The sequence below is a fragment of the Caloenas nicobarica genome, chromosome 27 (assembly GCF_036013445.1).
Source record: "Caloenas nicobarica isolate bCalNic1 chromosome 27, bCalNic1.hap1, whole genome shotgun sequence".
NCBI lineage: Eukaryota > Metazoa > Chordata > Aves > Columbiformes > Columbidae > Caloenas > Caloenas nicobarica.
In genome coordinates, this window is record NC_088271.1 from 2558489 (window position 1) to 2578782 (window position 20294).

The window sequence follows — 20294 nt, forward strand, 5'->3', positions numbered from 1 at the left end:
CAGGATGCTGGGATGTGCAGGATGCTGGGATGCACAAGGGTTCCCGCACTCCCGGCACTGGGCTCCCCCCCGCGCCGCCGTTCCCAGCCGCGCTCCGCCAGTGCCACCTACAGAGCTGGCGCAGGACGGCACCCACCCCCAGCCCCCCCTCGCTGGGGGCCGCGGGGGGGGCAGGGCGCTCCCGCACGCCTGGGTCCCCGCGGCGGGGAGGGCGGAGCGCTGCGGCGGGGGGGTGGGGGGGGAAGGGCGTTCCCGGACGCCTGGGTCCCGGGGAAGTAGCTCCGCCGCTTCCTGCGCCGGGCGGGAGGTGAGTGTGCGGCGGCCGGAGGGGACGGGGGTGGGTGCGGGGGGACCCCGGGGTGCCCCTGTGCTGCCGGGTGTCCCCGGTGCTGCTCACGGGTCCCCAGTGCTGGCCGGGGGTCCCGAATGCTGCTCGGGGTGTCTCCGATGCTGTCCTGGGATCCCCAGTGCTGCTAGGATGTTCCCATCGTTGTCCGGATGCCCCCAATGCTGCTCGAGGTGACCCCCGTGCTGCTCAAGGGTCCCCAATGCTGCCAGGGTGTCCCCAATGCTGTCCAGGGGTCCCCAGTGCCACTCAGGTGTCCCCAATACTGTCCAAGGGTCCCCAGTACTACTCGGGGTGTCCCCAATGCTGTCCAGGGGTCCCCAGTACTGCTCAGGGTGTCCCCAGTGCTGCCGGTTGTCCCCATCTTTGCCCCCCTCCCTCCGCAGGCAGCGATGCCCCTGGAGCCCCTGATCTGCGCCGACACGGCCACACGGTGAGTCCCGGTCCCCGGGGGGACAGCGGGGGGACAGCGGGGTGCTGCGGCCACCACTCCCCCAGGGCAGGTCCCTCCTGGGTCCCCGTCCCTGTGCCAGCGCTGACGCTGTCCCCGCGGTGTCCCCGCAGGGTGAGCTCTGTGCTGAACCGGGACGTGAAGCAGTTTGGGAAGAAGCACATGTTCGATGCGAGCGAGGAGACGTGCTGGAACTCGGACCAGGTGAGGGGACAAGGACAGGGGAAGCCGGAGGGGTGGGACAGGAGCCACGTGCGGGGACGTGAGCCGTGCACACGGTGACCACCCAGGTGTTGTTCCTGCCTTCAGGGCACGTCCCAGTGGGTCACCCTGCATTTCCCCAGCACTGTCAGGATCTCGCAGCTCCACATCCAGTTCCAGGGGGGATTCTCCAGCCGGCTCTGCACGCTGGAAGGTGAGGAGCTGGGTTTGGGGGTGTGTGGAGGTTCCCTCTGCTTCAGTTTACCCACTCCTGGATCCCGCAGCTGTTTATCATGAGTCCCAGAGGTATTTTAGCCTGAAACCCGAGAGGGGCTGAGGCCATGGGCTGCAGCAGAGCGAGGTGAACAGCGAGGAGCTGGGGTTCTCTGAGATGCTTTGGGTGCAGATGGGATGGAGCAGCCAAGGCCGGGGGCACCCGGGGGGGCTCCCCCAGTCCTGAGCCTCCCACCGGCTTCCTTCGTCCTCCGCAGGCTGCAGAACAGGCGAAGAACCGGTGAAAATATCCGACCTGTACCCCGAGGACACCAACGCCATGCAGATATCCTTCGCGGTGCCGCGGGCTGGGTGGGACGGCGTTGGGGGCGGTTCAGAGCCACCCGCGGCTGCGAGGGGAACGGGGGGTGATGGCAGAGCTGCCGTTGAAACACCAGACCCGCGAGTGCCTGGTTTTGGCACTTTGCTACCACAAGTCAGCAGAGCTGGAGCAAATCCCGACGTGGCCGGGTATGGTACAATGGGGTGCAAGCCCCATGGGGACCCCTCAGAACTGTCACCCACATGTCGTGGTGTCCCCCTGCCTGTTTTTTGTCCTTTACGGGCCCCGCACAGGTTCCAGGTGGGGGAGACGGTGCTGGACAAGCTGAAGATCACCTTTGAGAACAGCACGGACTTCTTCGGGAGGATTGTGGTGTACCACCTCGGCGTGCTGGGCCAGCGGCTCTAGGGCAGTGACAAGGGACAGCAAACCCCGCCAGCAGCTCCCAGCTGCACCCCAAGGTGTGGAGAGGGGACCCCAACCCCTTGGGATGGCAGTAACAGAGGGACAACAGTGCAGGGATCCATTTGCTGGACTTTGGCAGGACACAGCCTGTGTCGCCAGCCAAATAAACAATGTCCCCTCTCCTTCCCGGCTGCTCTTTGGGCAAGTGGCACCCCGGGACTGAGCGTGTGGGGTTTGCCATGGCCGTGCGGGTGCATGGCTGGAGCAGGAGAGAGGAGAGATGTTCCTGCCACGTCCCAAGGGCTCTGCCTGCTTCTAATCACCCCCAAATATCTCAGAGTGGCTGGTTTTGGCCTCGCAGGGCTCTGGTTCGGTGCCGGTGTCACCCAGGGCTGTGCCACGTTCCGTGATGCTTCCTGCCAGGATTTGCTGCTGCCTTTGGATATTTTTTCCCTGGCTGGTTGTAGTGCTGCATGCAGGGAGGGCTTGGCAAGCTTATGGTGTTAAGAAGGAGTTTCCCTCTTCAAAGAGACGGCTCCAGAGAGAAATACCAGTGCACCCAGAGGGCTGGGTGGCCCAGTTCCCCTCGCGGTTCCCCAGTAGCTGGTGCTGGGATTGGAGACTGGCAGCTGAGACAACGGACAGGGCTCCACATGGCTGCCTTAGCGTTTATTTCTAATAATGAAACACCTGAATGCAGACACGCACGAAGCAGCTGAGCCCAGACAGAGCAAAAATGCAGCTGCTCTGAGGAATGAAGTGTCTCCGTGTGTGAGTGCGGCCGTGCCGCCCTCGGGGACAGGGACAGATCCACAGGGACAGGTAGATCCCGGCATCCTCCGCGTGCTCCTTCCTTGGAGCATCGTCCCGCTGCCCGTTTCGGGACGGGGGGGCGAAGCCATGGTGGTCCCAGAGGAAAACCCTGCGTCGGGCTGGAGAAGCGCTGGTGCTGCCGCGTCACGGCAGCTCCTTGTTCTGGAACAGCTTGAGGATGTGATTCTCAATCACCTGTTGGACTAACGGAGCGGGGAGAAGTGAAACCCAGGGAAGCCAAGCCCGTGTGGGCAGGAACTGGGCATTGTTTTGCTGCCGTTTTCCAGTGGGAGGCTGGAAAACCCCTGTCCCCATGTCCCCTGTCCCAGCACAGCTTTGGTTTGGAGGGGGGGAAAGGGGAACAGGACCCGTCTTGATTTCTCCAGCTCGGTTTCTCTGCTTGGCAGAGCAGGGAGCTATAGTGGATGGTCAAAAAAAGCCCTGAGTGAGGCTGGAGGCTGAGAGGGAAGGCAGGGGCTCCCGGCCAGGCACGGGGTGGGACACTTGCCTTTCTTGTGCCCCAGGGCCACAGCCAGATCCATGGGGGTGTAGCCAGAATCCGCCTCCGTCGTCAGGTCGGCGCCACGAGCTGCAAGCGGGCAGCGGAGATCAGGGCACGGCACCCTCCGGGTCCAGACCAGGGCAAGGGGACCCCCAAAAAGTGCCCATCCATGTGGGGCAGCCCCCCGTGACACCCCCAGTCTGCACAGGTTCTACCCCCGAGCTGATTCGAGGCCAAGGACTAAGTGTGGATTTTCCCCCCGTTACCTAAAAGGGCCTCGACACACTTGGCGTGGTTTCCACGCACGGCGTAGAGCAGGGGAGTGCCGCCGTTCTGCGGGGAAATGGAAAGTGTCACCATCAGCCTCATGCGGGGCAGGTCCCCGACCTGCCAGGATCCCCTTTCCACCCTCGCCCAGCTCCTCGCTGGGTGTTTCCTCACAGAGCACCACACAATAACTTTGAAATGGCATCATTTTAAAGACAACCTTAAGTTCTGAGCGCTGCTTCCTTGTGGCCGGTAACATCACCAGTGTGAGCACCCAAGGAAACCATTTAAAATCATTATCCAGCTTAATTTCTTGAAACACCTGCCTGAGCAGGCAAATGAGCGCTGCGAGCTCGGGGAACGGCGCTGCCACTAACTCAGCCCCCAACGCTGCGAACTCGCTGCTGCTTTTTAAAAGGAGCTTTGCAAAGCCCCCGACTCACCCAGTCGTAGATGTTGATGTCCACGTTCCGCTCCAGCAGCATGGTGACGATGTCAGTGTAGCCGCCCATGCTGGCCAGGGACAGGGCGCTCTCCCGCTCCTTGGCCAGCGCGTGGGGGTCAGCGCCCTGGGGACGGCACGGGTGTGAGTCCCGAGGGGACAAGGGGACCCTGCTGAGACCTGGGGAACTCATCACAGCCCCGCTGAGACCCGGGGAGGCTGATCGTGCTCCCAACAGGAGGGCAGAGACAGCTCCCACGGTCACAGTGACCTCTCCTTGCCAAAGTCATATTTTAATCATCATCAAAGCTCTCAGGTGAGGACTGAAAAGCCCTTCTCCAGTGTCAGTGGAACAAGCCTGATGGCTCCTGTTACTCAGCCCTGTTTCCCATCACTAGTGGCAGTGCTGCCCACTCTGTCTAGCGGTGCATACAGCACCCACCGTCTCTTTTTTTACTGATTTATCTAGAAAACCTCCCTGTCCTCCATGCCCTGCCAGCCACAGACCTCTCCTGGACTTTATTACACCCTTTATCCATGTATCGCCTCGTGTATTTGGGGTTCCGTTTGTCTCTCTGGTAATGCGTTGCAGTTTTGCTGCTGATACAGTAACAGAGAGGTTTTGGGCAGTGCTGATGAGGGATGAGAGCTCATTAATCGCTGGATGTGTGTGGATGTGGGACGGAGCTTTGGGGAGCAGCTTGATCTGGGGCGCAGGAGGGTCTGGTCCTGCTCACCCCACAACCACCAGCCTGGCGCTCAAGGACGACGCGGCAATGATTTCATTAACCGCGGCAATACCTCAGCGAGCACATTCACTGGCAGATTATAGGGCCCCAGCGATAAACCTGATCTCAAATTACCAATAAGCAGATATTTAATTACAAGCAGTTATTGCTGGCGGTGAGATAAGGCTCTTCATGCTCCTGACTTAGCTCACAGCCCAACAGGGAGCAGCATCTGATGGCATCTGAGCCATTAACACTGCAAACACGTCCTGTTTGGTGCCGTGGGATGGTACCAGGACAGTGCTGGACAATTTGGCAGCCAGCAGGGTTGGGGACGGGAATTCTGCCATCGCTGAGGTGCTGCAGGAGCGTGGCCTTACCCATTCCAGCAGGTGACGGACTGTCTCGATCTCTCCGAAGGCTGCAGCCCAGATCAGCGGCGTGAAACCTCGCTCGTCAGGTTTATTGACCAAGTTCTCACCTACACAAATGTGGATGAGACATCATAAACAGGAAAGGTAAAACCCTGTCTGCTCTCTGTCCCCCCAGGAAACCCACAAAAGGCTGTCAAACTAAACTGACGGGGTTATCGAAAGGTGTGCTGCAATCTGGGGTAAGAACCCAAGGGAAGAGGCACGAACCTTTGCGCAGGTGCTCTTTTAGCTGGCTGAGCTCTCCCTGGGCCGCAAGCTGGTGGATGGACAGTGCTGGGGACAGACAGAATTCACCAGTCAGGACAAACCTTCCCCAGCTCAGCACCCACCGTCCCTGCAAATCTGGTAGGTAGTGACTGGACAGGCCCTTTCTGAGCCCCAAAAATCCCGATGGGTAAATGACAGCATTGGGGACAGCCACCACGGCCAGAGCTGGGAGCAGCCGGAGAGACCGTCCTGGTGGCCACAGAACGGCATGGAGATGGAGCAAGGCTCCTGTCCCGCTGTCCCTTTGCTCTCTCACACCCCACGTCCATCACGGAGATGCTCTGCCCGGCGATACTCACTGTCCAGCGTGGCCGGGAGGGCCGAGACCTCGTTGCCTCGTTGCCTGTTCGTCAGCGTGTTTGAGTGCTTCAGGGGAAAGCCTGTTCCGGAGAGAGGAGAGACTCAGGGCACGTCTCCTCCTCCTGACCCGAGGCCAAGAGCCTCGTGAAATCTCAGGTCTCACGCGCCTTATCTGAAGCTGTTCCCTCCTGTCCCCGGCAAAAACTTAAGTCCTGCAAAAACTGAAATTATTCCCTTGCAAGTAAAGAGCCTGGAGACTGAGGTTTGACCGACAGTGGAGCAGGGAAGATGAAACAGCCCAAACAGGCTCCCGAGGAGGGGCAGGGTCTGTCTGAGGCATGGCGGGATGTGGGGATCCGGCATTAATGACATAATTGCACACGAGAAATGGCACAGGACAGCCTGGGGGATCCTCGTATTTCCTACCCTTGAAGAGCTCCACTTGGAAATCTCAATGTGTTTTCAAACAAGAGATTTGTAGGTTCATTAGGGAAGTCCATGGAAAGAGTTTGCCACCGCTGGTTCCACTTCATGGAACTGCAGCAGCCTCTCCCTGTGAGGTCTGGATTTGAACTTTGTCTTGCCATGTTATGGGAGGGACTGGCAGCAATAAAAGACTTTTTCCTAGCTGCTTTTGTGGGCTGAGAGACCCAGATGACCTTTCCCATGCCCACCCGCCGCCAGGGCTGCACCTGAGCGGCTCCGAGCACCTGGAACACTCACTGTCAAGGGCTGCGAGCTCGGGGCTCCTCTGCCTGTCCGAGGGCTTCGGGAGGGCGTCTGCTCCACCTGCAAAACAAAGGTGGCCGTTAGGGACCCCGGTTCCGCTCCTCGGGGACCACGCTGGGCTCCAGACGTGGCACAATGAGACCCCAGTGACCCCAGGGCTCGTTCGTCCTGGTTTACAGGGGAGCGGACGCTGCAGGATCCCGGGTCTCAGCTCCGAACGCCCCCAGGACGCACCGTCCCTGTGCTCCACGCGTGGCACATCCTGCTCCAGCCGCAGACACCCCGTGGGGACACCGCTGTCCCCAATCCCAGCCGGCTCCTCCGCAGCTGCCGCTCCCTCAGCTCCATTTTCACCCTCCTTCGGGAGCTCCTGGGGGTCCCTGTTGTTCGGGGGGGTCTCCGCAAGACGAGCGGCGGCTTCTTCCCCTTCCATGGGACACCTGCCACGAAACAACGCGTTAGGAAGGGGACAAGTCGGGGGGACACCTCCAGGGATGGCGGGGGGAGGCTGCTGGGTCCCTCAGCACCAAGAGCTTGCGGTCCCCAAGCTCCTGGGTGCCGGCAGCGCTGTTTGGGGCCCCCCGGCCCTTGTCCCCACAAAACCTCCGGTCACCGGAGCTGCCACCGGGGCCGCCCCCGGACCGCTCGTCCCCGTCCCGCTCGCACCCAGCCAAGGGAACCCCGTTCTCCCCGTACACCCCCCGCCTTGTCCCCGGTCACCCCGGGTTGTCCCAGGCCGCCGGTCCCCGGTGCGGAGCCCGGGCCCACCCCCGGCAGCCCCCGCCACAGCCGGGAACGGGGGGGTTCCGCGTCCTGCCCCGGCACTTCCCCTTCCTCCGGCCGGGCTGGGGCGGTCGCGCCGGGCTGGGAGGTGCCCGAGAGGAGCGGGGGGCACGGCGGGGGGTCCCCGTGCGGCCGGGGGGACAGGCCGGGGGGAACACCCGGTCGAGGGGGGGCGGGGGGCGGGGCGGAACGAACGTGCTGGGTCGCTGTTTCCCGTCGCGGCGGTTTGCGGGGAGGGGGCGGCGCCGCGGGGGTTTCCGGCCGGGGCCATTTCGGCGAGCGCTGGCGGAAGCGGAAGTGGCGGCCCGGGCGGGATGGAGGAGCCGGAGATGCAGCTGAAGGTGAAGAAAGGTGGGAGAGACCGGGAACCTCTGGGAGCCCCCGGGAGCCGCGGGGCCGGTCGCGGCAACGCTCTCCGGGTCCGATTTGGCCGGTCGCGACAGGACCCTGCGAGTCGCGACAGGGCGCCTCAGTGCCAGGGAGAAGTCGCGACAGGGCCTTGCGGGTCGTGAGGGAGAAAGATACGCCTGGGCAGGGCACGTTGTGACAGGGCCTCGCAGGTGGCGACGGGGCTCCGCGGCCACAGCAGGGCCCAGAAAGGCCCCGGGGGGTTGGTCGCGATATGTCGTGACAGGGCAGGGGGCGACGTGTCGCGAGAGGACCCGGCGGGGCGGGCGGGACCCCGCTGTCTTCCTTTCTGGCCTTGTCCCCTCTTTGCAAGGGGCTGGTGAGTGACACCTGTCAGGAGAGATGGGTGGACAGATAGACAGACCCACAGCACCTTCATCTGTCCTGGCTGGGGATAATTATTCCTGTAAAGTTTAGTATTTATTCTCATTTTTATTCATAAGGCTGGACACGCCTGTAGGTGTCACAGACCCTGAGCACTTGTCACTGAACCAACAGCTCTGGAGGGAGAAGCAGAAAATAATTTTCCCTAAAACATTGTGCAGAAAGCGAGAGTTGTTTCCTTCAGCCTGGAAGAAAAACCCTCCCTGATTCACTCCCCCCACAACCATGAACAATGAAAAACCTCTTGATTTTTGTACCTCTTCGTTCTGGTGAGCTCTCGGTGTTCGCTTGGAAAAGCTGCGGGGAAGGAGTGATCGGAGCTGGGAAAATCACCGACTGAAAAGGGGTTTCTGTGGCCAGGATCAGGGGTTGGAGGAGGGGGAAGCGTCTCCTCTGGGACATTTTTAGGATGTCACCTGGGGAAGGTGTCTGGAGAGGACCTGCAGAACTCATCTGCCCCCTCCAAATTGCTCAGAAAGGGCCCGGTGATGGGCATAACCCAAGTATAATAAATATAATAAATGTAGAATTTTGCTCTCATCTCTTAGTTGTATTGGAGACAGGACCACGAGACCTTTTCCAGCCCCCTCTTCTCCCCCTTGTTCCCCACTTTTCATAACCGCTGTGGTTTTTTTGTTGCAGTTACGGACAAATTCACGGAGAGCATGTACGTCCTGGCCAACGAGCCCTCGGTGGCTCTGTACCGGCTGCAGGAGCACGTGCGCAGGTCCCTCCCGGAGCTCGCGCAGCACAAGGTGAGTTGATGCTTCGCTTCGGGCTCCCAAGCTGCGACAAAATCCAGCACGAGCTGTATTCCTGACTCAGCGCATCGTCCCTGTGTCCCCTCCTGGGAAGGAGGGAGGAAATCAGCCATCAAGGGGCTGCGGGACCCCAACTTGGTCTGAGCTGCAGGTGAAGGAGTGTTGCAAATTTACCTCGGGGAAAAAAAAGCTTGAGAGTCCAACCTCATGCTCACACGGCTGGATTTGTGCACGGAGGCAAAGAAAAATGAGGAGTCTGTCTCATAAAGAGAGGAGGGAGATGTTAAATCTTATTACTTCTGCCTGCACCGGGAGATTTTTTTATTTCCCCTATAAAATAAGGGGGAGGGAAAGGGGAGCGTGAAGAAACAAGTGCGAAAAGCCCACATGAGGCAAAGCGGGATAATGAATCGCGTCTGGCAGCTGTGTTCCTTCTTCCCTCCAGAGCACGGAGCGCAGACACGTTAACGCCGCCTTGTTGTCCTTCTCCCTCTTCTGCCAGTCGTGATTCATTAGGAGCGACGTCTCGCGAATCGCTCACTGCCTTGTGGCCATGCTAATGCGCTGTCAGGCCCCATTTTTCACCTTTGCTTTACAGCCCTGCTTTCCAAATTAACCTGCCTTGTGACACTTCATTATTCAATTATTTATTAGCATTTTATATACGCGTCTGCATGCAGGGATATAGAGATGTATATGTGTGTATAGCACATGCTGATGATGCTGCTGCGTCGCTGGCACGCAGGAGGCAGGTCTGTAAGATTATTCCTGAGCTGTCACTCGCTTTCGTTTAATCAAGATAGTCCTGATTTCAGGAGATGCGTCCTGAACAAAAGGAAATGGACCAAATGGTCTGACAAGTCACGCAGAGGGAAGAGATCAGTTCCCGTCACCGAACGGTGCGGAATGAGGACGAGGGACGGTGCAGAAGTGCTGATAGAAGCGACACGGAGCGTGGTGTCAGCGGGGGGGTTTGTGCTGGGTGAGATCTCTGAAAACCTTTGGTTCTCTCATTTTCCTTGCTCGCTGTGCTTGTCGCAGTTATCTGCAGCGTTCTGTGACCTCACTGATCATCGAAGTTCATTTCCCAGCTGCAGCCATGCAGATAATTCTCTTTTGTAGCCGAAATTCCTGCTGTTTTCCGCTTTCTTCCTGTGAGAAAGGAGCTCCTGCCATCCTGTGGACACCAGCAGCGAAGACGAGGACCCTGCATCCCCCTGTGTCACAACCACCAGATACTTTCCATCTTTTTGTTTTCCATGCTGCCTCCCTCCTGCCCTGGCCACTCGTGTACGCAAGGAGGAGCTCGGTGCTCCCTGCGGTAATGCTGCATGTCAGGACAAAGCCCTTTGCCCCAGGGAGCTGCCCCAGCAGGTTATTTTCATTCCTTTTTGCCCACTGCTTGGGCACTTCCACCTTCTTCATTCCTTTCCTGCTTCCCAACTGTGTTTAACGCCGCGCTGGTGTGGCAAAAGCTGGGAGAAGAATGGAAAGAAAATTATTTGTGGCTGCTGGAACAACTGCAGATCCAGAGCTGCTGCTTAGTGACTTTTCCTCCAGCCTTGTCAGCTCTTGAGTTCATCTTTTCCCCAAGGCTGCAGCGTCACGTTTCGGAGCATCTTCTCCCTGCTGTAACCAGTCCCTGTGAAGATCTGGGAGGATTAAACCCTGGGAAAGACGGATTCGCTCAGCAGTGCGTTCAGTTAGGTGGAGCTGAATATTTTGGATTGCTCTGCTGGAGCCCCTCGGCTTTGTGGTTGGAGACTGGAACAGGAGGGTGTCAGCCGGGCTGCGCACCGTGAAAACGCTGTCAGGTTTTATCTAAATCAGGCAAAAGCATTAAGATGAGATGGCTTGAATTCTTCAGAACAGAAAAGAAGAAAAAGGAATGTTCTGTGCGGATCCATTCTCAGCTAATTTAGTCCCAAGGTGGAGGTAATGTATAAAGGAAACAGGATTTATTGGTGGTTTCCAGCTTTCCTTCACTCGTGCAGCAACAGAATTCAGCCTTCAAAATTCCCAGGGGGATTAAACCTGGGAAAAACTGGGCAGGAAGGGGCTGGGAGAAAAGTTTCTGCAAAGAGAAGGTCACCTCCAGGGCTTTACAATGAGCAACTTGGATAAAACAATAATCTTAATACCTTCCTCCCCATCTCCAACTCTCCAAGCAGATTTAGCGCCTCCCTGATAAGAGCCCGGCCCTCGCTGTGCTGCTGAGCCCCACGCAGGATCCATGCTGGATTTCGCCTGGGCCGTTGAGAACTTACATCTCCTCATTAATTTACTAATAATATTCTGTATTAATCACTGGCTTTAGTTCTTAGACTGCATCCAAGGGGCATGTCCTGGGAATTTTAAGAAAGGACATCAAGCAAAGATTAAGAAGGGAGGAGCCCTAGGGAAAGGCTCTTGTTCCTACTTAACAACATGAAAATCCCAGGAAGTGGTGGGAATGCGGGGAACAGCCATCCCTGGCTGCGATAACGGGAAATGATTAAAATCTGCTGGTGCTGGGAAGCCTCAGGGCCACAGGGAAGTGGCTGGGACATGTATGGCTGAGCCGGTGCCACGTTGGGGTCTAAATTTTTGTTAAAGATCATCCAGCACCTCTTGGAGAAATTGGGGTGAGGAGCTGCGGGGAAGTTTCCACGTCTTTCGCAGCTGCCTCTGCACTCAAAGTGTGTTCGCAGCAACAGATACAGGCATGTAAAACGTGACCGGACTCTGGGACGAGTGTGATCGCTGTGGGGTTGGGAGTCTGGGGTCGAAGGACCTTCTCCTGCAGAGAACTTGCATGCAGAGGCTTGTTTCTTTTGTCATTTAAAGCCGTGTGGTCGAGCGCCCTGGTGGAGGGCAGGCTTTGAGCAGCAGAAGTGACGTTGGACGTGGTCCAAGCTCCTGCCCGACATCCTTCGCTCACAGAAAGGGGCCCTTGGATCCCCTCTGGCTCCTAACAAGACCCAGCAGAATAGACTGGAGAATTAGCTCCCATGAGAACATATTTTAAAGACTGCCTGAACTACTTAAGGACTTTGGAAGCAGTTATCTATTGAGCTACACCTCTGAATTCAGCTGCGTTTTCATGGTGATTTGTGTGTTTGTTTGTTTGTTTCTTTTCATTGGAGCTACAGTGTATAATTCTGTCCCAAGCCAGGACTGGCTGCATGTGGTGCTGCGTGAGTTTGGGTGACATTTCCAGGGCTCCTTCCAGCTCCTGAGAGGAATCGTAGAATCATTTTGGTTGGAAAAGACCCTCAAGATCATGGAGTTACCCCACCCCATGTCCCTGAGAACCTCATCTCCATCTGTTCAACCCCTCCAGGGATGGTGACTCCACCACTGCCCTGAGCAGCCTGTTCCAATGCCCGACAGCCCTTTGGGGAAGAAATTGTTCCCCAGATCCAACCTCAACTTCCCCTGGCACAATTTGAGGCCGTCTCCTCACTAAACCCCTCAGCTCCCTCAGCCACTCCCATCACACTTGTGCTCCAGCCCCTTCCCCAGCTCCGTTCCCTTCTCTCAACTCGCTCCAGCGCCTCAAGCTCTTTCTTGGTGCAAGGGGCCCAAAACTGACCCCAGGATTCGAGGTGGGGCCTCCCCAGCACCGAAGGGCTCAGTGCTGGCTGCTGCTCAGGGTCAGAACCAGGATTTCAGAGCAGACGGGAGGACAAGGATGCAGAGCGGATCACTGCGTCTGTGCAGCGTGTGCCTAATGATGCTGCTTTCTCTTCTTTTCTCTTCCAGTCTGACATGCAGAGCTGGGAGGAGCAAAGCCAAGGAGCCATCTACACAGTGGAGTACGCCTGCAGGTATGAGAGACTCCCGCGAGCAGGAGGGTTGTGTTCGCAGGCAGAGGTGCTAAAAACCAAGCAGAAGCCATGTGCGCTTCTCTGACACCTCTCCGGTGTAAACTGGGGTGAGAGCACAGTGTGTGAATCATAGAATCAGAACAGTTTGGGTTAGAAGGGACTTTCAAAGCTCCCCCAGTGCCACCCCTGCCATGAGCAGGGACATCTGCACCAGCTCAGGTTGCTCAGAGCCCCGTCCAGCCTGGCCTGGGATGTCTCCAGGGATGGTTCATCCACCACCTCTCTGGCCAACCTGGGCCAGGCTCTCACCACCCTCAGGGCCAACAATTCCTTCCTCGTGTCCAGCCCGAAACTCCCCTTTTAATTTAAAACCATCACCCCTTGTCCTTTCACTACACGCTTTGCTCTAAAACCGCGATGCCTTTGGAAATACTAACCCATCCCCCGGTTTTCTCCTTTCAGTGCCATCAAGAACATGACTGACAGCAGCGTGTACTTCAAGAGCATCGACAGTCTGCTCAAACACGCCATCGCCATGAAGGAGCAGCTGAACGCTGCGCAGGGCCGCAGGTAGCGCGGGGATGTGACGCTGCCTGGGTGCAGAGTGACCGTTGTGGCTGGCAGAGCCTTTGCTGATGTGACGCAGCTCACACAAACACGCCCAGCAGTTATAATACCTCACTCACACGATTCTAGATGATTATTTGAAAGAGCACGTTGCTTGCCTTGCAGTGATCTTCTGGCTTTGTTTACTGGGAAACAAATAATCTTTTTTAACAAAAGAATAACTGGAAAATAATTTATTTCCATATTTAAAAAGGGATGTTTGGTTGTGTAATACATTAAATCTTTGTGTCAAAGGCGTTTGTAGTGAGATGATGCTGCTGGGATGGAGGAGGTGAGAGCTGCGTTTGGGACTGTCCTGTCTTGTGTTTCTGGCTCTTTTTGGGCAGAATCCCACAGAGATAAGTGGTAGCAGAACGATGATGCATTTTTGTAGGTTTGCAGTTGAACCACAGCTACTAAAATATCATTTGGCAGATCGTCTGAGTCTGGTGTACGTCTCTCCTGAGAATAGTATTGGTGTTGGAGTCCGACTGGGTGGGAGTGAGAAAAATTCCCAAATGCCCATCCCTGGTAGAACAGAAAGCCCCATCTCTGCAGAATGACTCTCCCTTCAACAATTCTGCTCCAGGTTCCACATTTTCCCAGTTGCCTGCATGTCAGGGTCCCACTCAGTGCAGCCCAGAGCATTTTTAGTGGTTTTTGCAGCAGTGTGGCTGCAAAGATTGCCCTGGACACCCACGGGGGCTGGTGTGTGCTGCGAGGAGGGAGGTTTTATCTGAGGGAGCCCCTGGTTTGTCACACTCTTATGGCTGCCGCTGTCCCACCCATCTGCTGGACGTGACTCTCTTTTCTTTCTACAGCACCGTTGCCCCCCAAGGCAAGAATCCTCCAGCCAGTTCATGATTTCGGACAAGACCAACCATCCTCTGCCGCCTTCTCCAGCGCTGGGGAGAAGTGAGAAACCACCCGCTGAATCTGGGAAGCTGCGCAGAGGCCTCTGTCTCTGTTCCCAGGAACAAGGTGCCGCAAATCCTGCCACTGGGGTCAGGACTGCTGTTTTGGGGGGGTGTTTCAGGGAGCACTTTTGTCCCTTTCCACAGGGACACGGGCTGGTTCTGCTTTTGTCCTTTCCAGACTCCAATGAGATGTTTTTCTCTCTACCTCTTGGCCACAGAAATATCTCATAAAAAGTAGGTCTTGCTTTCAGGATTTTGTGGATGGCTGTGCAAATGTAGGCACACTTCAGCTTTGTTCAGGAGGCGTTCTGCAAGGAGAGTTTTTCATGTGCGTGCCAGGGAGTTGCTGAATTTGGTTTAAGTGAGAACAATAATAAAAAGTTTTGTCTGAAACCTTCCCCTGTTGCTCACTCGGGCCGGGGGGTCTTGCAGCCTGGCAGCTCTGCGTGTTCCAAAGGGCATGGGACAAAACAAAGATGCCCAGAGTTGGAGCCTTCCAAGTGAAAAAAGAAACTGTCCTGTGCTTCAAACAACAATAACGACAAAAAAATTACTTTCTTCATCCCCATCAAGCAGCGGCCACACAGACCCCAAGCAGAAGGTGGAAAAGCAGCTGCTACTCAGCTCTGGTGAGACGTGACCTATAATTAAGCTCCAAACAGAGATGCGAATCTTGACCCTGGTGCCTGCAGGGGTGAGAAGTTCCCACTTCGCTCACACCAGAGTGGAGTCCTTGCCCGAGGCTGCGGGTTTGCGCGCCAGCACGTCCCTCATCTCCCGCGCGACGCCGTTCCAGGGCTTGCCCTGTGCCTGCAGCAGCCCCGAGTCCGCTGACAGTGTCCGGTGCGTTCGGGGCGGGTTGTAGCTCTCGGAGCGAAGCCCGGGGCTGCCCGAGGAGGTGAAGTTGCTGCTGGCCGCAGATCCCAGCTGGGATTTGTGCTCCAGGAAAGGAGGGAAGGAAAATTCCCGGTGAATCTCAGGCCGGGGCCGGGGTGAAGCCGCGTTCTTGTTGTTCAAATCGCTGGCGGAGGATTCGCCATGCTGGGCAGAGTCGTTCTCGTACAGGGTGTGAGAGACCTCGGAGCGGCTGCGGCGTGAGACTTGGGAAGCCCGTACCAGGGCGTGCGTCACCGTGATCAGCAGGACGATGATGCCGGAGGAGAGGATGCAGGCACTGGCGATGCCGGCCTCCAGTTCAAACAGCAGCAGCATGTAGATGGCGAGAGCTGGAAGGAGAGCGCAGAACAGCTTGAGGAACCAGAAGCACTAAAGCGATGATGCACCTGACCTGCAAACTTCAGGTTTGTCACCCAGAGCAGCAAGTTTGTACTATAGGAATGAGCTGGCAAAGCCATCTGCAAAACAAACCCGACGCCGCAGGAGAAACTCAGAAGCTCACGGGCACCCAGCGACCAGTGCACTGGGCTGAAAATGCTCCTCCCTGCTGGGCTGTACTGGTGGGAAATGGGCACTTGCCTGTGAGGTAGACGGAGACCCCGCAGCAGAACAAGCCGATGGCGGCGTGGCGAACCCTCCGGCTGTCCAGAAGGAACCAGTCCGCCCTGCAAAACAGGTGACAAAAACCGCAGGGCTGTGTCATCCCCTGGCCCTGCTCTCAGCACAGGGGAAAAAAAGCTGATGCTCTGGCCCCGGCTGAGAAACTGAAATTGTTTTTTGCGTAGAGAAGAGGTTCAGAGCTGGCTCACAAGCCCAGGGACCTCTGCTGGGTTGAGATTTTCCCCCGGGCTGCGTTCTTCCTGCTCTGGAACAGCAGATTTTTGAAATCTCTTGACATTTCCAACTTTTCCTGCCTGGCTCGTGTGTTCTAGAAAGCAGCTGGGGGCAGGGGCTCAGGAGAAAGAAATGGCTGGAGGCTTCTTTTTCAGGTGATTTGCCCCTGTTCAGCAAACCCTGAAGAGCAAGAAAGGAACAAAACCGGGGTGTGTCAAGCCCTTAAAGAATGACAAGAAAAGTGCTGGCGCATTGAATCAAGGCCGGGCTCTCTCTTCACCCTTGGGGTTGGATTTCTGTGCTCAGCTCCGATTGCAAACCTTTTGTCTGGAGGGGGCTTGGTACTTGAATTGTGCTTAAAAAAAGACCAGTTTGATTCCAGCAGAGCCTTTGTTTTCCACCCAGCACCCACCCCTGCGCCTGCTGCCTCCATTTTCCAGGGCACACTCTCTGTTTGGGCATCGCCAGAGCCAGGTTGACCTGGCAAACCCCAGTTCTTGCTGGGATTTGGAGGCTGCTGTCACCAGAGGATGCCTGTGCTAATTGGGAGAGGTCATTAGGGGACGCGGCATAGTGTGGCAGACGGGTGCCAGGCGACTCGGGGGGGTGGAACGGCAGAGGGATGCTGAGAAGATGCAAACAGTCCCTTGCAACAACTGGCGGTGCACAAGGTCCCGCTGACAACCTCCAAAAATCCCAGGGAGGTGGTTGGAAATGTGCCCTGGCTGGGAAGGACCCGCCAAAGGGGCAGGATAAGCCCAGTTCTTTGCACCCGTGGGGTGAATTTGGCCCCCGGGGATGCTGTGCCCTGGCCCAGGCTCCCCCCAGCATGGCCTGGCCCCTCCCAGGCTTCTTGTAGCCCCTTGGCCGTTGCCACCCGCAGCCAGGAGCTGTTAATAGACCCTGGACTCGCTCTGGGGAAGAGCAGCCGCTTTGTTTTATTAATTACCTGAGTCAGGGGGAGGATTAGCGGGGAGGAGAAGGACTTTGTTTGGAGCTGGCTGGGACTATTGAGCGCAGCGCTGAGAAGCCGAGCGGTAATTCAGTGTGACAAGCCCAACGTGGGAAAGGTCCCTGGGACGTGAGCGGGTCCCCTAATGAAACCGGTGCCTTGGCCACGAGGAGACGGCAACTCATGGCATCCCACATCGTGGGGGAGACCTCCTGCCCAGGGGCAGCATCCCTGCATCCCAAGAACCTGCCCTTTTCCTCCCAAAGATGAGCAGAACCTTCCGGTGGCAGCTGGGGAAACTGAGGCACAACCAGACTAAGTGACATCCTTGAGATACCAGGCAAAGGGACACCGGCCCAGGGCTCCCAACACCTCGCATTGCCCGCAGCAAAGGCAAAAGCAGCCTCTGGCTTTGCCAGGGCCCTGGAGCAGAGCACAGAAATATAATTTAAAGTGAAATTGTTAGGGAGCAGCTTCCCTGCTCGGTGAGACGCACCGGCAGGACGATGGTCGCTCTGCCCTGTAAGTCCTTGAGCAAGTCGCTGCTGTCTGAGCACGGGCTGTCCCTGTGACTTTGCATCTGGCTGCCTGATTAGCGCTGCTCCTGTGTCACACTCGGGATTTTGTTGAACCTCCCAGCTTCGCAACTGAGCATTTTACAGCCCAAATCAACCCCAGATCTCAGACAAATTTACAGCTGCTGGGGATTTTTCTGCTGTAAGAGTTTTCCAACAGAAATGGAGCTCCTACCGAAAGCAAAGTTTGCTACGGGAACTTTGTGTTTTGCAGAAATTTTTTGCTCTCCTTCGCTAACGAGCTCACTAAGCATCAGCTTCGCTTGGAAGATGCTGAGAGGAGACGCTGCCACTTGCTGGGGTGCAGAGCATGAGGCATTGATGGGTTTGTCTCATTAGGGACAGAAGGAACTGTTGAAACATTATGATTTCCTTTAAATGAATTTTGACTTGCTGAAGTCCAAGTGGTCCTAAAATGGTCCCCTGGGGACGATCGCATGAGTTACATGGAGGGACCTCCACATACAGACCAGCGTCCACCACCAAGATGCTTTTAAATCTGATTATTCATGAGTTGTTTTTGATTTTAACTGAGGAGCTGGTGCTAGGCTGGTGTGGGCAGAGGAGCCACCGACCCAGCCCAGGTCTCTGCCGAGAAAGGAGAGGGGAATTGCTTCAGAAACAGTTTTGCAAGTGTAAATGTGCTGGTAATAATTAAGTCAACACATGTTTATGGTTAATGATCCCTGTGGTCATTTTGGTGCTGCCTGTGCAACCACCTCGGCAGAGACCCAGAGAGCTCAGCTCTGCCGCTGCAAAGCGACAAATTTTGGGTGCTCCTGGGTGTTGTGGCCAGGCCCAGCGCGTCTGACCCACCTTGTCCCCAGAGCTGAACTGCAATGGGGGGGTGCTGGGACCCCAGGTGCCCGGGCAAGCCCAGAGAAGGACCCTGGGTTTCCACAAGGATGTTATTGGGGAAATTAGAGTGTATTAGTGCAGCCGGCTGGCAGGGCTGCTATAAACTCCCAGCCGATACAGTCATTATGCACAGCTGCACCCCAAATTAAGCAGCATGTTTACAGCAGAGGTGAATTTTGTGATATCCAGGTACTCACAGCAGCATTGTTCGCTCCCCACAACGCATTTTTGCAGAGACGTGGGAGGCCCTGGCAAAGGCCAGATCTTGGGGTGCAGGAGAGGTCGACGGGGCTGTGTGTGAGCCCACAACATGGGGACAGGCACAGCGGTACTCTCCTGCACCCCTCAATCCCTTCTGCACCCCCCAGCACCCTCCCCACCTGCAGACCCCCTCCTCCCAAACTCCTCTGAGCCCCTCCCTGCACCTCCAGAGCATCCTGGTGCCCCCACATCCCCCGGCACCCCCAATCCCCAGTGCCCCCCACACACCCCTGCACCTCCAATCCCCGGTGCCACTCACATCCTCCTGCACCCCCCCAATCCCCGGTGCTCCCCACATCCCCCGGCACCCCCGCAGCTCTCACCGCTCGGGCCCGGGCTGTCCCCGGCACAGCTCGGTGCTGAAGTAGCCGTGGAGGAGGCAGAGCAGGAGGCAGCTCACGTTGAGCACCAGGCAGAGCGCGGCCAGCACGGCCGACACCGGCAGCAGCACCGCGGCCGCTGGCTCCGGTAAAGCCCCTCGACCGGCACCGGGACCGGGACCGACCCGCCCCGACGGCAGCTGGAAGATGAGGCTGGAGGCGAGCAGGGCCATGGCGGCGGCCAACGTGCCGAACAGCAGCAGCACCGTCAGGGCCCGCTGCCGGTAAGCGGTAGGCATGGCGGGGCCGGCACCGGCAACCGGGGGAGCACCGGTAAGCGAGAGAGTCACCGGGCCGGCAGGCTTGCTCCGCCCCGACAAAGTTGCGTGCGCTCCCGTCTCCGTCCGGTGCGCCCGGGATGGGGAAGCGGGAACGGGGAGCGGGAACCGGCACTGGCTCGGGAGCGCTGCTCGGGGCGGCGGAGCTGCGGCCCGGCTGGGAGTTCGCCTCCCGCCCTGCGCCGCTGCCCGGCCGGGGCGGGCCGGTCCTGCCTCCCGGTCCGGCCCCTCGTCGCAGGGGCTGGAGCCGAGCGGCTCCCCCGGGCCGGGCCCCCCCGCCCCGGGCAGCACAGGGCGGCTCCGCCCGGGATCCTCCCCCTGACGGGGCCCCGGGAGCCTCTTCGGGGCCGGTGGGGGCTTGAGGAGTGATGGAAGGAGCAGGACCGGGGGAGTCCGAGGAGCCCGTGTGGGCTCGGGTGGACGGATAGAGGGATGGAGGGATGGGCGGATGGATGGAAGGATGGACAGAGGGACAGGCAGATGGATGGACGGGCAGAGGGATGGGTGGATGGGGAGCATCCTCGCTGGGTCAGGAGTGAGCACCCAGAATGTTCTCAGTCCCGCAAGGCTGCGACAGGTCCCGCGAGGCCCTGCCGGCAGCCACCAGCCCTTGGGGCCGGCACAAGTTTCCCGTGTCTTATAAATATCCTGGGAAGCAGAAGCACCTTTTCCCCTGGGATCTGCCCAGCCAGCGGGCCCCACCTGGGAATCGGGGAGGATTTGAGGAGGATTAATTCAGGAAAGTTTGCTCTGCAGGTCACCTGTTACCTTGGGAAAGACCCTGCGCCTTGGGAACAGTGGGGAAACTGAGGCAGGATTTCCCTACTCAAACCCAGACTCTCCGGCACAGCAGCTTCCCTGGCACATGGGACGAGGGGACATGGGGATCAGACCTTTCCGTGCACATCCCAGGCACCCTGCCAGGGCCAAGGCCAGGGGACCGGCTGTGATGCTGACTCCTCCAGCCTGGTGTCATCAGCGCCTGGGTCCGTGCCCAAGCCTGGCTGTGGGATCCGGACGGGGTGACCTTTCCGTCTGGCGGCAGAGCGCTGCCCGTCGCGGCGCTGCCGGCCTTCCCGTCCCGCGTGGGTGGTTCCCGCTGGCATCTTCCACTCCGGCCGGAGCCGCGTGAGACACGGGCTATTTTGAA

General features: G+C 57.9%; 4 protein-coding genes across 5 annotated transcripts; 2 read left to right on the forward strand and 2 right to left on the reverse strand.

Annotated features, from left to right (window-relative positions):
- Window positions 1–249: 249 nt before the first annotated feature.
- Window positions 250–2132, forward strand: NR2C2AP (nuclear receptor 2C2 associated protein). Its single transcript, XM_065652688.1, has 6 exons — window positions 250–307; window positions 733–779; window positions 911–1001; window positions 1107–1212; window positions 1490–1557; window positions 1846–2132. Exons 2-6 carry the CDS (start codon window positions 739–741, stop codon window positions 1960–1962), a joined length of 423 nt encoding a protein of 140 aa, XP_065508760.1. The 5' UTR covers window positions 250–307; window positions 733–738; the 3' UTR covers window positions 1963–2132.
- A 481-nt stretch (window positions 2133–2613) lies between these two features.
- On the reverse strand, window positions 2614–7396 carry RFXANK (regulatory factor X associated ankyrin containing protein). Of its 2 annotated transcripts, none has more exons than XM_065652433.1 (10): window positions 7210–7396; window positions 6676–6881; window positions 6436–6501; window positions 5712–5792; window positions 5353–5418; window positions 5092–5192; window positions 3985–4110; window positions 3541–3607; window positions 3281–3361; window positions 2614–2975 (listed from the first exon to the last, which is right to left on the reverse strand). In XM_065652433.1, exons 2-10 carry the CDS (start codon window positions 6872–6874, stop codon window positions 2917–2919), a joined length of 846 nt encoding a protein of 281 aa, XP_065508505.1. In that variant the 5' UTR covers window positions 6875–6881; window positions 7210–7396; the 3' UTR covers window positions 2614–2916. The 2 variants fall into 2 exon arrangements, with proteins under 2 accessions (XP_065508505.1, XP_065508504.1); XM_065652432.1 differs by having other exon boundaries at window positions 7162–7396.
- A 114-nt stretch (window positions 7397–7510) lies between these two features.
- Window positions 7511–14517, forward strand: BORCS8 (BLOC-1 related complex subunit 8). The gene is made up of 5 exons (XM_065652695.1): window positions 7511–7575; window positions 8659–8771; window positions 12522–12586; window positions 13049–13156; window positions 14014–14517. The coding sequence occupies exons 1-5, from the start codon at window positions 7539–7541 to the stop codon at window positions 14054–14056; spliced, it is 366 nt and encodes a 121-aa protein (XP_065508767.1). The 5' UTR covers window positions 7511–7538; the 3' UTR covers window positions 14057–14517.
- A 306-nt stretch (window positions 14518–14823) lies between these two features.
- On the reverse strand, window positions 14824–19105 carry TMEM221 (transmembrane protein 221). The gene is made up of 3 exons (XM_065652780.1): window positions 18810–19105; window positions 15586–15671; window positions 14824–15335 (listed from the first exon to the last, which is right to left on the reverse strand). Exons 1-3 carry the CDS (start codon window positions 19103–19105, stop codon window positions 14824–14826), a joined length of 894 nt encoding a protein of 297 aa, XP_065508852.1.
- Window positions 19106–20294: the final 1189 nt, after the last annotated feature.